General features: G+C 35.8%; 2 protein-coding genes and 1 pseudogene across 3 annotated transcripts; 1 reads left to right on the forward strand and 2 right to left on the reverse strand.

The window, feature by feature from the left end:
- Window positions 1-661: 661 nt before the first annotated feature.
- Window positions 662-13,520, forward strand: LOC140824023 (myosin-2-like). Its single transcript, XM_073185628.1, has 15 exons — window positions 662-1,612; window positions 2,121-2,222; window positions 2,390-2,528; window positions 3,037-3,155; window positions 3,357-3,509; window positions 3,612-3,701; window positions 4,521-4,598; window positions 4,995-5,153; window positions 9,166-9,336; window positions 9,620-9,825; window positions 9,907-10,042; window positions 10,483-10,799; window positions 11,802-11,917; window positions 11,970-12,187; window positions 12,660-13,520. The coding sequence occupies exons 1-15, from the start codon at window positions 1,151-1,153 to the stop codon at window positions 13,077-13,079; spliced, it is 2,886 nt and encodes a 961-aa protein (XP_073041729.1). The 5' UTR covers window positions 662-1,150; the 3' UTR covers window positions 13,080-13,520.
- A 97-nt stretch (window positions 13,521-13,617) lies between these two features.
- On the reverse strand, window positions 13,618-15,004 carry LOC140824024 (chlorophyll a-b binding protein 3, chloroplastic-like; annotated as a pseudogene).
- A 589-nt stretch (window positions 15,005-15,593) lies between these two features.
- Window positions 15,594-21,724, reverse strand: LOC140822741 (diacylglycerol kinase 1-like). 2 transcript variants are annotated; one of them, XM_073183602.1, is made up of 14 exons: window positions 21,283-21,724; window positions 21,044-21,142; window positions 20,612-20,819; window positions 20,370-20,492; window positions 20,069-20,197; window positions 19,393-19,478; window positions 18,408-18,531; window positions 17,964-18,012; window positions 17,610-17,692; window positions 16,914-16,981; window positions 16,644-16,718; window positions 16,459-16,546; window positions 16,227-16,343; window positions 15,594-16,121 (listed from the first exon to the last, which is right to left on the reverse strand). In XM_073183602.1, the coding sequence occupies exons 2-14, from the start codon at window positions 21,109-21,111 to the stop codon at window positions 15,795-15,797; spliced, it is 1,545 nt and encodes a 514-aa protein (XP_073039703.1). In that variant the 5' UTR covers window positions 21,112-21,142; window positions 21,283-21,724; the 3' UTR covers window positions 15,594-15,794. The 2 variants fall into 2 exon arrangements, with proteins under 2 accessions (XP_073039703.1, XP_073039704.1); XM_073183603.1 differs by lacking the exon at window positions 21,044-21,142 and having other exon boundaries at window positions 21,283-21,722.
- Window positions 21,725-22,326: the final 602 nt, after the last annotated feature.

Genomic DNA, 22,326 nt, shown 5'->3' on the forward strand with positions numbered 1-22,326 from the left:
CTATTTTACCAAAAGCATAAAACAAACTGTCTATAAATATACTCTCTTTCCATTTTCATACACACCACTTCACAACACTTAAAAAATTTTCTCTTACGCGATTTTAGTTTCGACTTAGGGTAAACTTTTTCGCTTTAATTTTTTGTAAATTTTTAAGTATTAGTTAAGATCATTAATATTGTTAGCATAGTCCGATTCTAAGTTTTTTTAAAAAAATTTATTAAAAGTAATTTTTTATTTTATGGATATAAAAACCGTCGCTAATTAGCGACGAGTTAGATCATCGTCGCTAATTAGCGACGGTTTGTAAAACTCCGTGGCTAATTAGCGACGGTGTAACAAACCGTCGCTAATTAGCGACGGTTTAATATTTCCATTAAATAAAAAAAATTAATTTTAATAAATTTTTTTAAAAAAACTTAAAATTTATTTTATGAAAATAGTAACGACACTAATTAGCGACGGCTTTTGAAAAACCGTCGCTAATATTTGCAGTTTTTCACAAGTCAACGTTAAACTTAACGTCAGAGTAACGGTATGGACCAATTCGAGAATATTTTGAAAACATGAAGGATTATTTACGCAGTCAAAAATCATGTGGGACTGAAATGGGAAAAGCGGTTAACGAAAAGGACGAAAATGGGTATTATCCCACTTTGATAAGTTCAAGTTTTTTTCCTTCTTTTGAGGTTGGAAGCTGAAAAGGTGGCAAATTAATTGGATTATTATTTTTTCCATTTTCAAACTCAAATTCCCTTTGTCAGATCTCAACGCTCCTCTGGTTGGCTGGCTCTGTGAAGTATTTCGAATGATTATATATTATATATTAGCAAAAGCTGGTCTAAAGAACTCAATTGCAATATTTTTACTCGAATTTACAATATCGAGCCACCTTATACTCTGTTTTTCGTGAATGTTGGCTTTTTGGTGTGGATAAAGCGTGGAATTTGTGTTCGATTCATGGTAATGCAGTCTTCAAATACGAAGGTTGTGGCCGTAATTTTGAAGTATTTGGGATTTTGATCTGGGTTTGGGTTTTATGCTCTTGTTTTGAGCAATGTCACCTTAGACGTTGTTTGGAACTTGCTTTCAGAAAAGAAGAGTAATCGCAGAATTTTTGATTGGATTCAGAGCTCTTTTGGGCGGAAATATGTTGTCTATATCGTCAAATTCGATGTCCCGGAGCTCTTTGGAGCAAATGTTGGATTTGCTCCAGCGAAGAGACGAGAATGAGAAGCCGAAGGACTTGCCTCCAGCACTTCCCGTCCGTCCCAAGCTCGCCTCTCGGGCAAGGCTTCCTTCCGCCAAGCGACCGCTGCCAACGGTCATCGAAGATGGGGAAGCTGAACCACATTCGAGTCCATCAGATTGCAATGTGAAGAAGGAAATTTTGAAAGGCTTGATAAGGAATGAGCCGAATAGTTTTATGGCTAAAAAGGTCAGAGGAATGGACGCAGGAGAATCGCCCTGTATCATGGTTTCAGCTGAGAAGGAAGAACAAGAGTCACAATTGGAGGAGGACACCGCCAAGCTCGTGGATTCGTCCCCTGGATCTCTCTTGGGGTTCAGGGACTTTGCGGGGAACGATAGCCTAAAACATTTCATGAAAAAGGTAGTCAATTCGGTTGATCTTTGTTTGTTTCTTGTTTGAATTAAGTGATATTTATGTTAAAATTTCTAAAAACGCAGTCATGATTATTTTTAACGACGGGTTTTGGATGGATAGAGGGGAATTAGACAAAGAACGTTTTATAGCCTGTTCAAGCTTCTTCATTTAAGCTCCAAAATGTACAGTTGAAGTTTGTAGAAAAAAAATTATCTCTGCTGTTTTGGGGTTATTATTTGCGTACTGTTCTTGTTACTATTTTGTGAAATTTTGGGACATCTTTGTGTACTGTACATTAATCAATTTTCTGAGATTAGGCCTTTTCTGCAAAATGGAAATCAATCGTTGCCCACATCTCTGCTTCATCATCTGGCTATTAATACAATTTACACATTTAGATCTGCACATTTAAACATTTTATTAAGTTGAAATTCTTATGATCTACATGATATTAAGATTCATTGACCATTGAATCATGTGTATTTTTAGCATCACTTTCTCATTTTTTTTCCAGAAACTTCGTGTTTGGTGTCAGCTACATAATGGACTTTGGGAATTAGGGAAAATAATTTCAACTACAGGGGAGAAAGCTTCTGTTGTGCTACCCGATAGAAGTGTTAGTTATATGTTTCACTATCTATCATAAAGTAATCACGTTGAAGATGAATAAGTAATGTTTTTTTTTAATATGGAAAATAGATTTCCACAAAGCGAGTTGCTTGCTCAACATTGTTTTTGGAGATATTAGTTTAGTAATTAGTTGATATAGCGTTCTTTTATTAGGGAGCTTTAAGTATGATTGGAATCAGCAAAGAAGATCAGGAACATGCCTTTGAGATGATTTCTGCAGTATTGTGGTTGGGAAATATATCATTTCATGTTGTTGACTTTGAAAACCACATCGAGGTTGTTGCTGATGAAGGTAAGTTAAATATCTGACTTCACTTTTGTTTCTTTTGCCTCCTCATTGCTTGTGTTTGTTCTATATGGTTCGCTTTGAAAGAGATAACATTTTTGAGTTGCATAAGAGGAGAAAAACTTTTTACATAAGATGAACTTCTGTTAGAAAAATCATCAAGCATGAACGTCTAATCTGTTGAGTCGGATGATGTAGATGATCGGCAGCAGCAGCAGCCTCACAGCAGCTTGTTGATATGAGAGAAGTAACCGATGAGATTAGATAACTTTTGTTGAGTATGAATGAGGACATATCTGTTCAGAAGCAACCTAGACATGTTTCTCCGCCCTAGTAAATTAGTTCTACACGATCTTAATGCACCTGTAATTATCTTAAATTTCTTTGTTTTCTTTGACTCGTAGCTGTTTTTAAGGTAAGGTTGAACACAGGTGCCTGAAATTTTTGATATCCATGCTAATGTATAGGTGCTTTCATTTACCAAATCATAGTTAGTTTCCTTTATCTGATGCAGCTGTTACCAATGCCGCTAGCTTGATAGGCTGCAGTGCACAGGACCTAATACATGCTTTGTCATCCTGTAGAATACAAGATGGAAATGTAGAAGTCACCGAGAGGCTGACACTACAAAAGGTTCATTAAAAAATATTTCATGTTTGTTCTTCAAAGATTAGCTGTTTCTTGGTCTCACAACCATACAGAGTTGCACCAATATTTCTTGCCAGTCCTCTGGCACATGCAATGCGTTCTTTGAGAAAGATTATGTATTCTTTAATAAACTCAACTACCAATCCGTTTTAACTAAAATAGAATCTATTTTTATTTTTGATTTAGGCAAGAGATACAAGAGATGCACTAGCAAAGTTCATGTATGCGAGCTTGTTCTATTGGCTTGTAGAAGAGATCAATTCAGCTCTTGCAGTGAGCAAACAGCACTCTGGGAAATCCATAAGCATTCTAGATGTTCACGGGTTTGAATCATTTGAAGTAAAAATTGGTCAAGTTTTTGTTGTTTCTGAATTCTGATATTATAATATACCCATATTTCACTCCTGTTCATTCTTCTTTTTTTTTGCATTTTTGCTCCAGAAAAATAGTTTTGAACAGTTTTGCATAAATTATGCTCATGAGAGGCTCCAGCAACATTTTACTCGGCATCTTTTCAAACTTGTGCAAGATGTAAGCAACGTATATGTTACCATGAGTGCAAAATAAGGCATGGCATGGTTGGTTCATACCACGCCCCTTTAACATGTCCATTTGCAAGAAATTGAACCACATTACTGCAGTTATCATTGATTATGATAATCTGCTAAAAGGCTGGGCTTCCTATCTGGCGAAACAATAAATCTGAGGCAGATTATTGTGCTTGCAATTTTATCCTATATGACTTATCTTGCACAATCAAGAATTTACTGAGACTCAAATATTTTTTTGTCCAGTTTCAGATTCTTACACTGTTTCAACACTTGTTTGGCATGACATTTTGAGTTTAGAAAAACTTGGGAAATGGCGGCTTTGGACATGGCTAGCATGCATATGGGGGTCACCCTGATATAGTTTAATCCCTGAGGGTGTGCCAACAGTTTAAAAATTGTAGAGAAGTTTTTAATAATTTTCAAATTCTTCACATGAATTTGAGGCTTGATTAATGACAAATTTTGTTGCTTGCATTCACTCTTTTGACTTTTATGCGAACATGAATCATTATCTAGATTTTTAATGTCGCAGACTTGCTTTAAGTGCTTTGTTAGTGTACATGTGGACATTTTGGTTCTTTATTAATGTATGCGTGGACATGGAATAGCATTGTCATGTCTTAAAATTTTCAAGAGTTCTGCCCCATCTGTGCACGTTGATGTGCCATTTCGTGCACAAGATAGCACTCCTTGGGCTTTCAGTAGCTCATAGATTTTCAGTTGAGTCTTTTTAGAAGATTCCTGGAATATTTTTCTAGTACTCTAAATGTTATGCATAATGATGACATAAAGATTCCAGGAGTACGAGGTTGATGGAATTGACTGGACAAAAGTTGATTTTGTAGACAACCAAGACTGTTTAGATCTCTTTGAGAAGGTATTTCTTTTCTCCATGTATTGTATGCTTAGGAGTCTATCATGTTTTCTTACCTCTTCTTTATTTTTTTATTTTTTCATTTTTTATCCTTTTGGTTTTCTTATTTCCTTTTAGAATTCCTTTTCTAATGCATTCAAGATTTTACATGGTTAATCTAAATATATGTTTATGTGGTGGGGTCCCTGTAAATTATGTCTAGGCCAAGACTTATTGTTGGTAGAGAATTGGTAACATTTCTTACTTCCAAATTCATGTGTGCTCCCTGCTTCCATCTTTAGATTTATGTTTAATATAAACCTGTAATAGACTTATAGGCATATTCACTCGTGCAAGAAAAATAGAAGGTTGTTGGAACAGTATAGTGTAATTCTTATAGTTTGTTTTGTCTATCGGCAGAGGCCTAGTGGGATAATATCTTTGTTGGATGAAGAATCAAGTTTCCTCAATGCCACAGCATTGACTTTTGCTTGTAAGCTTAAGCAGCACCTGAATGCTCATAGTTGCTTTAAAGGAGATAGAGATGGAGCATTCAGTGTCTACCATTCCTGTGGAGAGGTTAGTTTTAAATATCGTTGTGCCTTTGCTTCTCGGATGGTCTATGATAAATGATAATCATATTGTCAGGGAATGTTTTATTTTTGAAAAGCATTCAGCAAGTATTTGATTTTATATAATACTTTAGTATCTTATGCGTTGTCTAGTTTCATGTGAGTTTGCCCAACTTATTTATGTGCACATTAGATTTCCAAGTGTCTTGGGACTGCTGCTGCATCTAACCATTTGCTTCAAATTATTAAGACCTGGTCTTTCCAGCAACATATATCAGTTTCATGTATTAAGTTCAATCATGCAATAAAGTGATTTTAATAGCTAAGCCTTCTCTTCAATTTTTCTTTTTATGTTACAATAGTTCTGTTGAGAGGCAAAGCTGAAAATGCGTCTCTTCCGAAAATCTTAATAGAGTTATTTCACTGAATATCTTAACTGCAAGTTGGTTAGAAACGGGCATGTATTCAACACTAATGATGCCTTGCTCCAACTTTTCTTTAACAAAGTGTCGATCAACTTTTACGTACCTTGTCCTATCGTGATGAACAAGATTTTGAATGCAGATTGTTGTTTTGTTGTCACAAAAAGCTGTGGGATCCATGAATGTTAATTTTAATTTTTCCATCATGCGTCTTATCCAATTGAGTTCACATACTCCTTGAGTCGTGGCTCTATATTCTGATTCTGCACTACTTCTTGCAACAACAAACGGTTTCTTTTTGCTCCAAATAACCAAATTTCCCCAAATTGAAGTGCAATACCCAGATGTAGATTTGTGTCAGTGATAGATCCAGCCCAGTCTGTACCGGTGAAGTCCTTCACTCGATGATCACTGGTTTTTGCAAAAAGAGACCTCTGCCCGGAATCTGTTTTAAGTATCTCAAAATTCTGTATACAACATCTAGATGGCCCTAACATAGGGAGTGCATATACTGACGTACTAAACTCACATCAAAATCAATATCTGGGTGAGTATGAGACATAAATAAGTTTCCCAAGAAGATGCTGATATCTTTCTTTATACACCGGTTTTCCTTCGATACCCGACTCAATTGGAGTTTTACTAGGTTTGCAGCCAAGCATGCATGTTTCTTCTAGAAGGTCTAAAGTGTATTTTCGTTGGGAACTGAAATACCCTTTTGTTTCGAACAAATTCCATCCCCAGAAAGTATTTCAGAAGTCCAAGATCTTTGACTTCAAGCTATCATCGACTTGATATCTTCAATATCATGGCGATCATTCACTGTTACAATGATGTCATCAACATATACTGTAAAAATAATGATGCTTTCTTCTTTTGAATGTTTGACAAAAAGGGTATGATCTGCTTGTCCCTGGCTATATCCGAATTTTTTTATTGCCTTGGAAAACCTTTCAAACCATGCACATGATGACTATTTCAACCCATAGAGAGATTTGTTGAGTTTACAACAGTCTGCTTTCTCGAATCATGGAGGTTGGCTTATATAGACTTTTTCAGTTGGCTTATATAATGCATTTTTATATAGCAAAACTGATGCAGTGACCAGTCAAGATTTGAAGAAGATTTGTAAAAGCAGACTGTTTGTAAACTCAACATGGTAAGGATCGAAGAATTTGGCGACTGGTGCGAATGTCTAGGTATGATCAATGCCATAGGTTTGAGTGAATCCTTGGCTACCAGATGTGCTTTGTGCCTTTCAGTTGAACCGTCTGCCTTGTACTTGATTGTAACACCCATTTGCATCCCACTGTGTTTTTCCCTTTTGGGAATTCAACCAAGTTCCATGTCTGATTCTGTTTCAACACATTCATTTCTTCGAAAACTGTTGTTCGCCACTCAGGAACTGTTAAGTGCTTCTTGGATTAGACCCGAGAATCATCAGACTTGACAGACTCGAGGTAAATGCACATAATGAATTAGATAAATTTGAATAAGATACAAAGTTAGAAATCAGGTGTTGAGTGCAAGATCTCAAACTTTTTCTGACTGCAATTGGAATATCAATGTCATGACAAGTACCTGATCAAGAATCTACCACTTGTTTGTTTTGTTGGCTTAGATCAGAATTCACAATAAAGGATGTACACCAAAATGTTTTTAAGGGAAGACGGTTGGAATTGGATAAATGTTGATATGGTCTTCTAAGGAGAGATAACAGGGTGTCAAAATTGATGGTTCGACTGGGTAGGCGATCGATGATATATGCAACATTAAGGATGACATCCACCATAGGTACTTTGGAACATGCATGATAAACATGATGGCACAAGTGACTTTTAATAAAGGACAATCATTGCGTTCTGATACCCCATTTTGTTTTGGACTATCGACACAAGAACTCCGATGGATTATGCCTTGATGCCATAGGTATTCCTCGATAACCATATGGGAATATTCTCATTTGTTATCAATTCTAAGGTTCTGAATACCGCTTGGAATTGAGTTTGGACCATTTGGTGAAATGTTTTGAAGGTTTTGTTGGCATCAGATTTATTATGAAGAAGGTATACATACCCAAGTAGCTCGCGTGTGGTCATCGATGAAAGTTATGAACCATCGTTTCCCATGGGATGTAGTGATTGATGAGTGACCCCAAATGTCGCCGTGGATCAATGAAAAAGGTGTAGAAGGTTTGTGGGGAAAAGATAAACGAGTATGTTTGGCTAATTGACAAATCTCACAAGAAGAAAACCAATATTTTTGTTATCAAATAACGATAGGAACAATCGTTTCAAATAAGAAAAAGTAGGACAACCAAAACGATGATGCCATAGCATTATTTCCTTAGAACTAGAAACAAAATGAGAAACTACACTAGGCAAACAAGACTTAACGAACCATCAACAATCTTAATATGAGAGTGACTCGAACTATTGAGTATAAGAACAAAAAGGCTCAAGTCTCCTATCATGTGATCGGAGGCACCAGAGTCAATTATCCAAGATGGTTGAAATGATACACTAAAACTGACTGGAATTTATAAGATTGAGTCAAAGAATAAGACCCGCCCAACAATGGTGTTTGATTATCGACCAAGGAATTTTGGCCTTGTTTTAATTCTTTAAGCTTTGAATGTTGCTCAAATTATGAGAAGATTTTCCCGGTCAGAGTTCATTTTTCACGTCGCATCCCACACTTCTTTTGCGGTCTGAAACCAAAGATAGTGACGATTGATGTTTTAGTTTCCATGGAGTTGATCAGCCAGCCAAGCACAATTGAATTTTCTGCCATCCAAGTTTTATACGAGGAGTCGATTAATTTGGGTGCTGTAAGATTGCCCAAGAGATAGCCAACTTCCCTCGGCTGCAAATAACGATCTTGACTGACTGGGCCCATTTTGTTTGTCGAGTATGATTTGCAGCGACGAAAAATCACCTTCGGAAAGGAAGGAATTTTCTGTTGGGAGCTTGTCGCCTTGGATTTTAGAAGCATAAGACTTGTTTGCATCGGAATGTCGATGGAGAAGAACCCTTCGGCTCTTGATACCATAAAGAACAAATTGGGATAGGAAAAATATATGAGAAATATTTCCCGTATCATCTGCAGCATACAATACACAATAATATGATATAAGGCTAGAGCTAACCTCACTAAATTAGGCCTAATTAAATATTATCCTACCAAATACAAAATAAATTATTTATCTTATCAAATCACAATCAAATATTTTTAAATATTTAACCAGATTCATTCTAATCTTCACAGTTTAAGATTTAATCATGGCCATGAGATCATATTCAACAGAACTGGAACTATGATTTCCATATGTCGACCACTTAGCATGTGGCTCGACCGGATGCCTAATGTGCATAGACATAACTTCTTTTTTGTAACTTAATTTGAACAGTTGACATGTATGACATGCATTGCATTCCTGCCTTTTACTTCTTGTGCTGTGGTCCTTCTACTGGTGCAAGGATGACCACCTAAGATGGATGTTTTAAAATGGCAATGTTTTTATACACGGCTCATTTTTTTTTATTTCTCTGTTAAAATGATTTCAAACTTCTTACTGATGTTAAATTTTGTTTTTAGGTACTTTATGACTTGGGTGGATTCTTGGAAAAGAACAGAGATCAAATGCAATTTGATGTCATTCAATTATTCTCGTTATGCACTAGTCGGCTTCCTCAGTTGTTTACATCTCTATTGCTTAATGAATCCCAGTTAGCTTGTGAACAGCAAAGTGCAGCCACAAAATTCAAGGTGTCGCTTTTTCTCCCATTCCTAGCCCCATTTATTATTGGACCACTTACGCCAAAAGAATAAAAAGTTGGAAACAACTGGATAACTGCACTTCGGCAGATGGAAAAATGCTGAAACTGTTGAGCTAATTCTTCTTTTAGCATAATCAGTATGTTGGATAGTATAGAAATGATCGTAACGTCCACCCTTCATTTTTCCCTTTGGGCATAAACTTAATCGATAAAAACTTTCCGTGCAAGTTGCATGAGTTAAGAATGTTTTTTACTTTCTTTCGTGATTGCAGGGTCAGCTATTTAAATTAATGAGTCATCTTGAAAGCACAACGCCACACTTTATTTATTGCATAAAACCAAATACTAAGCAGCTTCATGATGAGTTTCAAAAGGATCTTTTGCTCAAGCAGCTCAGATGCTGTGGGGTTCTAGCAGGGGTTAGGATTTCAAGATCAGGTTACCCCGCTCGAATGGCACATCAAGAATTTGCAAGGAGGTATAATGTGGCTATCTTAATTTTTTTAGTCACTCCTTATGGTTGTATTGATATTTTATAATCTGCTGGGAGGGATTTCAGGTATCGCTTCCTGCTTCCAGAAAATAATGTTTGTCAAGATCCTTTAACCACATCAGTTGCCATTCTGCAGCAGTGTGATATCCTCCCAGAAATGTATCAAGTCGGTTTCACGAAACTGTACTTCCGTGCAGGACAGGTGTGTTTTTGTGTTTGTGTTGGGTTAGTTTCTAATATTTATTGTTCATGCTCTTCTTATATGGCCGCAAAGATTTGGATCTTGATAGTTTGGCTTTCATTATATTGTATTCCAGGACATGATATTTTTGAATTAATATCAATAAGTAACTAGCTTAAGACTAACAGCATTGCGGAAGTTTTGGTTTTCAGAATCTACTGGAAGTGTTACTAGTTGATGCACTTCTTTTAGATTTTATGGTTAGTTTCAGAAGTAGTAGAAGTTAATACTGAAGCAAAGAATGATTGAATCCGGTTTATCTTTCATCTAGCAATTTCAGTTGATCCTATTATTTTCTGGAGTTGCGCATCTGTTGCCAACATTTCCTGGAGATTGCTTCTAGGATGTTAGTCTCTCTCACAGATTAGTATGCCTCATCGTCTGTATACTGTGTGCAACAGATTGGTGCCTTGGAAGAAGTTAGAAAACAAGCTTTTCAGGGTTCTCTTGAGGTGCAGAAGTGCTTCCGCAGTCATCGCCCTCTTCAAAATTTCCTTGAAGTCAAGCAAGGAGTGACCAAATTGCAATCATGTAAAACTGATTTTTACTGTAATTTTTCATCATCAAATCAATCAACTCTCTTTGAAATTTTAGAGAGAATAATACTTTTCTTCTCTGATGATATATTTGAACTAATGCCCCAATCAGATTCTCTCTTTATTTTTGGGGACAGGTTGTATATAGCTTCAAGAATTGGTTTTGCAGAAAATATAAATATGTAAATATTAAGTTGTTTTGCAGCATATTTTTCTTGATAAATGATAAGCTCAATAAGCCAAAAAGGGAATCTGTTTTTAGATGTTTTTCAGAAAATATAAATATGTAAATATTAAGTTGTTTTGCAGCATATTTTTCTTGATAAATGATAAGCTCAATAAGCCAAAAAGGGAATCTGACTCCTCATATTGGATTTTTTTATATTTATATTGTTATTATTTAACAAGTTAAATACATTTTATATTCTTCGCATTTGAGTTAAATTTTAATCTTTTTACATAGTTCATTTATCTACATTCGTTTTCTCCTTAAATAAATATTATATTTTACATTTGATTGGTTTTTACTATCCAAATTATTTTTTGCTTTGATATTATTTACAAATTATTCTTTTTTTGAACATGTCTTATGAACATTTTTAATGTTTTATTGAATCTATTCGTTTTTATGTAATTTTATTTTTATATATCTCTAATTTTGTATTTACTAATAGGAATTTTACTATTTTTATTATTATATGCGTTTTTTTTATTTAATTTAAGAATAACAAACGCAAAAACTAAAAACTACTTACTGATGTTATTCTTCAGTTATTTCAACAAATAAAAATTGCTTTTGACCACTCATCTCAAAGAACTTGCATTGTTTTTAATCAAATATATTTTTAATTTCATCTTTTTTATTTCTTTTCCAAAAGATTGAATTATTTTCATCCAATAAGTAGAAAATGAGACAAGGAACAAAACATTTTACTCCTCTACTACCTATCTAAACTTAGCTTCCTGTTTGAAACCTTGTATCTGCTAATTTTGTTAATGCTTTTACTTTAAATTTTAAAATTTTATTCACACGACAGATAGACTTCGTTTTTCTGCCATTTTACTTTTTTCTTTTATTTTTGAAAAACACTCTGAATGTCAAGCTCTTATGTCTTGGGTTACATTGCAAGGAAATGCTTTATCAATTATTTCACGTTTTGGTTCTGGGTATGTTTAATTGGCAGTGAAGTGAATGTAAGTGCAATTGAACTGGTGCCCATTGGTCCACTTTACTGCAAATATCTTAGAATTGTTGTGGATGTAATCGTCTATGAAGGGAAGTTGAATAAAACTGATACTGGTTACAACAATACATGGAAAGCTGTTTGTGCAATCAGAATATGCCTAATTTCGATCTACTGAGCAGGATTTGCCACCACATCTGTTACCTTTGGGTGCTGAAGAACTTAAAAGGCAGGTACTGATGGCAGAGGTGACACTTGTACAGAAGGAAAATGAAATCGAGGTTTTGAGAGCGCAAGTACAGCAATTTGAGGCGCGGTGGTCAGAATATGATGGCAAGATGAAATCCATGGAGGAAATGTGGCAAACTCAGTTTTCATCTTTACAAGTGAGTTATTCTTGTTCTTTTGCTATGATTTCCAGTATATGGCAATGAACACTGTTGACAGGAAGCATCCAGCTAAAGGATGCCCTCAATTGCTGAAAGTGGGTTGCTTTTGAACTTATATATTAGTTAGCGGTAATCAATAGTTGCTTTGGTTTGTTAACATGAAGTTGATATTCAAGTCTGTCTAGGATGAAACTGAGCATACAGGCAGTCCTCTATTCACTCATAATGATCTATGGCTGAAGTTAGGCTAATGTGAGACAAATTATGATTCCAAAAAACGGAGGGCTAAAACATTTGTAATGTTAAATAAAACAGGGAATTAAATATATCAGCTTTTCTGAAGTCTAGCTTTATTGTCACAGCGGCTGTAGCGACATAGCCAGTTAACCCATGAAAAAAAGAAAGTATTTAAAACTAAATGATTTAATAACTATCTGTAGGGCTGCTCACTCCTTGTTTGTTATTGCAGATGAATTTGGCAGCTGCAAAAAAAAGTCTTAATAGTGACAACACATCGGGTCAACCTATGGGAATCCAGAATCCTGCTGGTAACATCCCCATCAAATCCTACAACAATGGTGTGGAGGCCAGGGCATGTCGTGAGATGAATGGTGGGTTAAATGCAATCATTCCTCTTGTGGAGGAGTTTGACCAAAGGAAAATTGTTTTTGAAGATGAAGCCTTGGCAATTGTGGAAGGCAAGTCTGGACAGTCCTATTCTGTAAATCCTGTTGAGGAAGTGAAGAAACTGAAACAGAGGTTCGAGGTTTGGAAAAAAGGCTACAAGGTTCAGTTAAGTGAAGCCAAGACAAAAGCCCACAAGCTGGGGCTGGACGACATGGAGAAAAATCGAAGGAAATGGTGGAGAAGGGCATGTATAATGTTTTAGCTTCCAAGTTTGAGATGCTTCTTTTCAAGACTGTTATTATCCCCATGTCGCTGATGGGGGACTATGTAAGTTAGACTAGGACAGAGATGAGCAAATGTATATAGATCTCTGTTTTCTATTTTCGGGGGAATTTCAACCATCATTCTCCTGAGTGAATGATTCTGTGTTTAGAACTAGTCTGTGTGTTGTAATTAGTTAGACACAGCAGGAAGAGAAACATCTGTATCATTTGACTTCTCCAGTAAGAACGATATTATGACATTATGGCACAAGTAAAAATTGTGGCAGCTTGTGATTTTCCCTAATTAAGTTTCTTAAATTACATCTTTGTTCATGAGATTTTAGCTCGTGTTTATCTTTAGTATGTTATCCGGCCAGGTCTTCGAGGTTGCTGAAGACAAATTGTCACAGTCATTGAATTGAATAAATCTGGCGAGGGGGTTCTCCCCGGAAAATTCGACCCTGCCCCTGCAGGCATTGCCTGCAGGGGCAGATCCAAGGGCCAGAAATTTTCTGGCCCTTGGTTTTTTTTTTTTTTTTAAAAATTCCCCCCCCCCCTCCCATGAAATGATCTGGACCGTTGATTGGGTGTCGGGGCACTGCCCCCACACTGAGTATCGACCAGACCGTTCTCCCCTATTATGGAATCAATACATTGTTTATGCAAACACTTGGGACAAAGTGTAAACTTGGTGGTATAAACCCAGGCATTATTAGCTACAGGGTTATCAAGATGATCCAACAGATTCTCCCGGGGACCTTTGCCCGTGAGTATTTTTTGTCAAGAATCCAACATGGAAAACATAGCCAGTCTTCCGTTCTTGATTTCCTTTACTTTAAGCTCAGCAAATGTAACAGGATCACCGGCTACGCCAAGAGGGTCAAAGTACTGGCCATCAGGGTAGAGATCGTTGCCATCTCCAACTCCATCCAAGCCTTCGATTCTATATCCTTCCACCAGTCCCATTAAAATAACTTGGAATCCAAGAACTGGGGGATGCTTTGTGCATGGACAAGATTTGGATTGCCCAAGTAGTCCAATCCACCATCGGTGAAGATCTGGGATCTGGCCTTGAACCACACGGGCTCTTTGAATTCAGCATTCAGCCGCTTTTGAAGAACATCAGGGGTGATGCATCCTAGAGCTCCGAGCATGGCCCAACGACCGTGGATCACCTGGACAAAATTTTTAGGCTGGGAGCAAGTTGCTAGCATTAATTTACATAATGATGCTATTTATGCTTCTTGAAAATGGGAGATAGGACTAATACACCATATATCTCGAGGCCTCTGTTCTTGGCAAATGCCTCAGGATCAGCTGATAGACCAGCAGTATCCCTATCCGGTCAGGTACGATGGAGCCGAAAAGGGTCCCAAGTACTTCACACGATCTGTGCCGTACCATAAGTCATTACCCTGTCAAGTATCACAAACAAATTCATATCGCAAGTGAGTATCACTCCCTTTACTTCTTTTTTAATGATTGCATCTGTTCATATGGCTGATGTGAATCCAGAAATTTAGTACGAACTTCAAAAAATAGTTTATAGTCTTTAACACAGCTCAACGTATTTTTCCCTATGTGTTCATGTGACTCTTATAATCTTGAAGGAGTACCATGGTGTATTTGCCATTCCCCATTGAGACAACATCTCTTAAAGGATTGACATTCTTGGTTTGACCCAAGAATGGAGTTGCCTGAACAACAGCCGCTGGCAGCCATTGATGCCATTTCTGCTTGTCACATTTGTTTCTGACTTCCTGTGTCTGATTCCCCTTGCTGGAGTTTTTTTATCGTAGTTTTTTTTTTTTTGGGGAATGCAAGTTGAGATATGAGAAGGGAAGATTATATCCTACAACTTCCTTGAAGGAGAATATCGGATGAAGGGATGGTGTAGATTGATTGTTATGGGAATTGTAGCTGTCGATTATATGATCAAACGGCCAACCAATCAGAAGGCTTCTAAAGATTCTGGTATCTCCAACTCATGTCTCTCCATCCCAGATTTTATCTAGTTAACTGAATAATTTTTTTATTTTACACTGTTAAATTTTGATTTTAGTGTCAAGCATTTTACTTTTATTAGATTTGTTTCCAACGCAAACTAAATAATAATAATTGTGGAAACAAAAAATGAAGTGGTGTTTGCGATATAATATGTCGTACTAGAGAAATCAAAATTTGTAACACTTCGGACCTTAATCGATATAGTGTAGAAATTATCAAATTAAAACTTTATATTCCTCAAGCTTGATCAAGAGTATAAAGGATGGATAGATAAAAATATAAAATTATTTAAGAATTCTTTTTTTAAAAAAAGTAATAACCATTTTAACTTGATTTTGTACAATGGTATTTAATATCTTAATTTGAGTTAAGTTTTTTGAATAAATCAAAGTTTTTTACCAAGGGCCAAAATACTATTTCCCATTTTAAGTAATTTAATTGATTTTACGTTTAGGATTGCGCATTGATTATGTAGTAGAATTTTGAAAATGTGCATACAATTCTACTGCAGAATAGTTAACATATGGATTAAATATGACTGTACATATGGTCTAAACAAAAAAAAAAGAAACAAACAAAAAAAGAAAAAAACTAATGCAACTACGTCTAATACTATTCAGCAGAACCAGACCTCCCGGGTCGATGTCTCCTCCTCACGTACCACCAGAAAAAATCCACAACGAAGCAGCAGAACAAGACGTTTCACCTTAACTAAGATGTGCCAAGTCAAGAAGGTCGGGTATTCGAAAAGTGTTGGCTGCACCTAACTTCTTTCGCTCCTCGGAGTTTTCATCTTCATTGCTGTCATATTCTTCATCATTGTCATCTTCGCAACTATACGGTGATGGAGGTGCATTTATGCTTCTGGATTGGCAGTGAGTGTTGGCAAGCATGCTGACTTGGCCAAAATGGGATATTTCAATCACAACAGTATCATCATCCATTGGAAGTGGTTGTTTCCAAGGTTCACCGTCAATCCTCATGAATGTGTGGTCGGTTGTGCCCTTGTGAAACTCGAAACGAATTCTGTTTGCCTATGTATGCATAAAGAGATTGATATTCAGGTAAAATATGCATGGCAACTATTGATGCGTCACACTCAGTCCTCAGAGCATATTTATTGATTGATTCAAATTTACCTGAGCAAGGCGAGTTCCATGACCCTTTGGAGCTAGCAAGACAAGTCCATGCCATGCATCTCGAAAACCAACCACTTCAATAAACCCATCATCAACATATGGAGGAGTTAAGTCCCTCTGTTAAAAATATGAACAAGAAACCTATATGTTATTGGGAACGAGGTACACATCAAAATACATCTGGATTCAAGCTATGTTGTAATGCCAAATGCATGATTAAATATGTGCTAACCGAATGAAGCTTCTTCCTACTAGGTCTTCCCCAAGGATTAAGACCCCCTGAAAAACTTGGCAAGTTAAGGCAGACAATGGACCTGATGCTGTGTATAAATAACAAAAGTACGTGAATTAGCTGACAGTTTAATAACATTACTAGATTCTGGATACAAGGCATTAGATAGGATATTAAAGTGCTACCTCTGAGGTATATGAAGATCTATCCATTCACCCTGCTTTTTCATTATTTTGACCTTTGTTAACTGGGCTATGTTTCTGTGAACAGAAGAAAGTTATCACACTCCAGTTATTAACATGAACTTGAAAAAAAAATTGCAGGCCAATGGAAAGAGGCAGTGTGGTAGGCAAATGCATTTGACGTTGTAAATCTAAACAACTATGTTATCCTTGAATAGAACAATAAGGTCAGAAAAAAATCAAAGATGGAAGTTGGAAGATTGGTGATGGAACCTTGAAGATGGATGCAAGAGAGATGCACAAAACCATCCTTGTTTACAACCAAGCTTTGCATAAGTACTCTGGGGAAATGAAGAAAAACAAATGTAAAACAGAATTACCCTAAAATTAAATGTGGGATGAACAAATTCAGCTGAATACCACATAAAAAGAATCATGAGCTACAACCAACAGGTAGGGTCCATAAAATACCCATCAGAGTTCCTACTCTAGTTTGACTTCACCGATCTAATAAGAATTCCTGTTCACTGCCTAACCATTTATGTTATGCAAATGCTGCAATGTTTTAAGAATATGGAAACAGTTCATACTTTCTTAAAGTGTGACTATTAATTTGGTAACAAAACTCTCCAAAAGTGAGGACAACACGGAAGCAGGAATGTCAAGCTTATATTAAGGAGTCACCCCCTTAATTAGAGTCAACATAAGATTTGAAACCCTTAAAACAAAACCAACGCACTTTCAATTAACATGCCTAATTCTGCAGCCAGTCATAGAAATGCTATGTTTCTCCATGTTCATATATGAAAGCATTAACTTCCTCCAAATTATTTTCCAACCGTATCTCATAAAATAATCACAACAAAATTGTGAGAAATTTCATTTTTATCATACCAAGAAGAGAAGTGAACCTGATTAACTAATTGATCATCTAATGTGGTAACCGATAAGTAGTAAAGAGTAACGCACCTGATTAACTAATTGATTTTTAAATTTCTCAGGGTGTAGCTTTCTCTCGGAGTGAAATACATAAGAAACTTGAGCATCCATTCCTGTAAGGGAAAATTTAAATGAAGATCCCAAATTAACAGCAAGAATTCAGGTCCTCTGGATATGCATACGTCAGCAAGAAAACAGAATCTTAACTATGCCAAATGATTACACATCTAGGCGATATTGCCCCCAAACCTAAGGTTAAAAAAACAAAGTTGGCATGGTCAGTTTTGAAAGAGTTTCAGAAGATTCTTGAGACTTATCAAAGAGATGGACATAATCACAAAATTAAGACCTAAATGGAGAAAATAACAGGAAACAAAAACCTACCCATGCTAAAATAATTCCAAAATCCACCACGAAATGTAAGGAATCCCTCCTGAAATGTATATGTTGAATATAATTAGTGCACTTTGGAGCCCTTTATAAATTTATGCATTGATTGCATATAATTTATAATCAAGCAGGGTTGATTATAAAAGATTGAATATAAAAGATATATCAGTTCTTTTCAGGTTCCTGTTACCACATTTTGAGTTCTTTCTTATAAATGGAATTACTTTATATACAGGTGGTAAGGAGATAAATAGCAGAAGGCTTTACATCTCACGTTTTATATTGCAAAACCTGTATATTGATGGTATGCATTTCATGTACAAGATATAGTTCGCAACCTTAGGAATCGTAAAATGAAAGGAAAGAGATATATGCAAAGTTAAACAAATAATAACAGTGAAGTCAAAGCAGAAGAAAAATAGCAGCAAGGTCAAGTACCTCATTTAATTCATCTCTTGGGGAGACACGGTGAAAGGCATGCAATGAGTGAGGTAGCTCAAGAGGTGCAATGGGATCACATGAACCTTCTTGGAGAGCTCTCATCCGCATGAGAATATGCCAGCTGAATGTGAATAGAATAGCTCATAATTTATAGCATATTATATGTCTATTTAACAAAGATACGGAACTCTGGTCCATGAAAGTTTATGTAAAATGGCAATGTGATGGAAAAGGATGACTGTAAATTTATTTTAAGCCAATCAATTAGTAGCATAAAGTGCCCCATACTAAAAAATACATCCCAACATCACTCAGCAGCACATCATATGGTCATCATAAAGAAGTCTGAAATTCACAATGGATCAAGCACTGAAGAAGTTTGATGGTCATCAAAGTCCAATCTTTATATGAGATTCATTAAAACCATAATCTGGAACTCATTAACGATGAAAAAAAGATGTGATAAGTTTTTGGGAATCATCCACTCAGTATACAGATCTCCTCTCAGCACACTACTCTACCAAAAACAAAACATTTTGAAGTACATGCAACTAAGTTGCCAAAGTTACAACAAACCTATTAAACTGTACATCGAAAACATAATTCCAAGCGCTGAAAATTTTAGGATTCAATCTACTATGTATTCTTGAACAGTAGAACTACAATAAGATCCCTATTTCTAAAGTAGCACTTCAAAGCTTATCTGTTGGGAACTACTTTTCGAATAGAAACGGTAAAAGTTCACGCTTTAACATGCACAACCTATGGATTCCGACTCTACACAATTTATATCTCCAGATAGGACACTAACTAGCAGAGCATGCAGAGTGAACATAGAGCACGGGCATCAATAATTAAAAAAATAAAACATAATAGCCATAAAAAATAACTTTACACCTGAAACCTGAACAGGTTCCTCGATATGAACAAGGAAACTGTATACTTGTTGATAGTATAATAACTGGAAGTAGAACCTGTTTACCTGTCAATTTTCATCTCTTTCGCATCCTTTACTTGATCCAAAAATAACTTAACAGATTGATAGTTTGTGCCAGGATTTTTCTTCCCCTGAAAATTAGCAAATAAGTTTTAGTACAACCACGTTATTCATGTAACAAGCATGTTGATATTATATTTTGCTGATCGTCAAACTAAAAATTCTTTTCATACACTACATCAAAGTTGTGTTACTGGTGGAAAAGAATCAGAGTAAGACAATAATTTTCTGCCATAATTAACTAATACAGAGGAGAATTCAGAGGTAGTTTTGGAGAGGGAAAGAAGTTGAGGAGGCTCAACAAGAAGATACGAGTTATATAAAAAAGTGAAATGCAAGAAAAACGACAAGCATACAAAATATGAGAACAGTCAAATGCCTTTTCGCAGTAAGTATCTACGTTCATGCACACTACTGGCAGGTATTAGATGCAAAAATATCAATTAGATAATTTGCATGAAAAAAATACAAGAAAAAAGCCACTGGACTTGCATGAGGTAATTGGTGCCAGTATAAAATATGCCGAAGCTAGAAATATATATATAAATGACGTGAGTTCAGTTGAGGTGTTGAAATTCCACACAAGTTATTTTATATAATTTTGGTGTGTTAAGAACTAAGCAATGATTAGCGGCCATACTAAGATATATATATAACTCACCCAACCAAATGAAAAAGGAAGATTGTTCCCAGTTCCTAGTGGCATTGTAGCAATTGGTGGTGGTCGTGCCAGCTTAAGATCACAAACTACTCCAAGGATCCACCCAGCGGTACCATCCCCACCAGCAACCTACAAAGTTAATTATGTATGAACTGATAAATGAATGTAACATGACCCGATCACATAGTTTTTGGATTTAATATTTTCTGTATGAACTATGTATCCAATGATCGGAACTTTGACCAAAACTATATCTCGAGAAAAAGAGTTTTAACTGAGGTTACAAGAAACAGTGACTTACTATGATTCTTAATCTCCTCAGAATATCGGCAGACAAACTATCACCATTTTGCTTATGCTTTTCTAAATTGAAATAGAGCTGGTGCAGCACTTCGTCGGGTTTCTTTTCTCCCAAATCAAGCACCTAAAAAATAAGAATCCGAAACTCAAAGTTTAAGTAAAGATCTCTCTCCATTTCTTTTGGCAGTTCTTCCATGGATTTGAGCAGCCAAACCACAGACACACGCAAATGAAAAAAGCAACCTGATTTCTGTTGAGAAGAGAACAGTATGTATGTAGAAGTTCACCGCCCAGCTGCCCTCCACTTTTCGTATTAATGAACACGATCACAGGACATGAAGGAACGTGACATCCTTTTACCGTTTCTGATTCAGGTAGAAGTATGTAATCCGGAATGTAGTGGTCATACAATATTTCCACTTCTTCAGGATTTCCAACAGCACATTCTTGACTGAAATAAAACTCAGATAAAATTCAGGTCTAGTTCAGCATAATGATGGCTGAAACGTGTAAATTACGAAAGCAAAACAAGATCTTTCGTCCTTCTCGTTTTCCAAAATACTGAAGGTTGGACGAACATATTGCTCAAAAAGTTTGCTCAACACCATGGCATAGTTGAACCATTTATAAATTTGAATTCAATTCTCTCGTGCAATCCTGACAAATAACACTCACTTTTTACTAAATAAATGGTGAACCGATTGTTTCAGCTCCTTGGCCTTCATTTGTGCTACCATGGACATGCTAAAAAGTTCAGCGAAATTGAAACAAAACCTGCCCACAAAACCCATATTATCTTTCTTTCTGATCGCCGATACAAACTAGTCGAAACAAAAAATAAAATAAAAATGATATGATACAACCGAAAAAAAATCTAATAAATAAAAAACCACATGATCATAATGCTTCCTTACCTGACAAACAATTCAGCTGGGAATCCACAGCCGAAATCAAAATTCCAACGTAAAACAATAATTTCCAAGGGATGATCAGTATCAAGGTCAACTGAAGGCAGTTACGTACTCACTTTCAAAACCAGATATTCAAATCTGATGGGTTTCACGCTTTTGTTTATAATATGCTGATTGGCAATCCTCAGATACAGTTATTTATATAGGATCGTCCGAAAGACAGAGAAAACGCGTGATTGACAGAGATTGGATGAAACAGATTTTGTCTGGACGTGATTGAATTGAATCGAGACGATCGTGGAAATTTAATTGCTCTGACTCGATTGATGAATGGAGACGAATTTGGATCGGAAGCTTCGCCTTTAAGGATCGGGACTGGTTCGCGCCTTCTTCCAGCTTTTCTTGGCATGGATGGATTCATACTATCCGAATCCGAGCCAACTTTTGGAATCTCATCTGTTTTTATTAGATTCAGTATTTCTTAAAGCGAATCATTGTAATATTTTTATTTCAATTAATAGAAAATAATTTTTTTATTTTTCGATTTTGATAATAAATTGTTGGATTAAAAAATACAAAAGAAAAATAATCAATAACAACAAGCATTGAGATATTAAGATAAGCGTATTCCTCTGAACTCATGTGTTTAACAATTCGATCCATTAATATAAAACAAAAACTTATGTGAGCCGATCTCACGGGTCATATTTGTGAGACGAAACTCTTATGTGGGTCATCCATAAAAAAATATCACTTTTTATATTTAAGAATATTACTTTTTATTGTGAATATGAGTAGGATTGACATGTCTCACATGAGACCTACTCCTTGGTAAAACAAGACATCATTTTAGTAACTACTTTTTGGTGAGATTATTTTCATAATTTAGGACAATTATCTCTAAAACCACTTCCATACAAGTTACTTTCCTTAATCAAACCTTAATCGTAGCTAAATTTAATATAAATTATTAGAATATTTTATAATAAAGAAATATATAAAAAATTTATGTCGAATAAAGCACGTACAAACGGGTGTGCTAGTATT

The sequence above is a fragment of the Primulina eburnea genome, chromosome 2 (genome assembly GCF_022965805.1).
Source record: "Primulina eburnea isolate SZY01 chromosome 2, ASM2296580v1, whole genome shotgun sequence".
Taxonomy (NCBI): domain Eukaryota; kingdom Viridiplantae; phylum Streptophyta; class Magnoliopsida; order Lamiales; family Gesneriaceae; genus Primulina; species Primulina eburnea.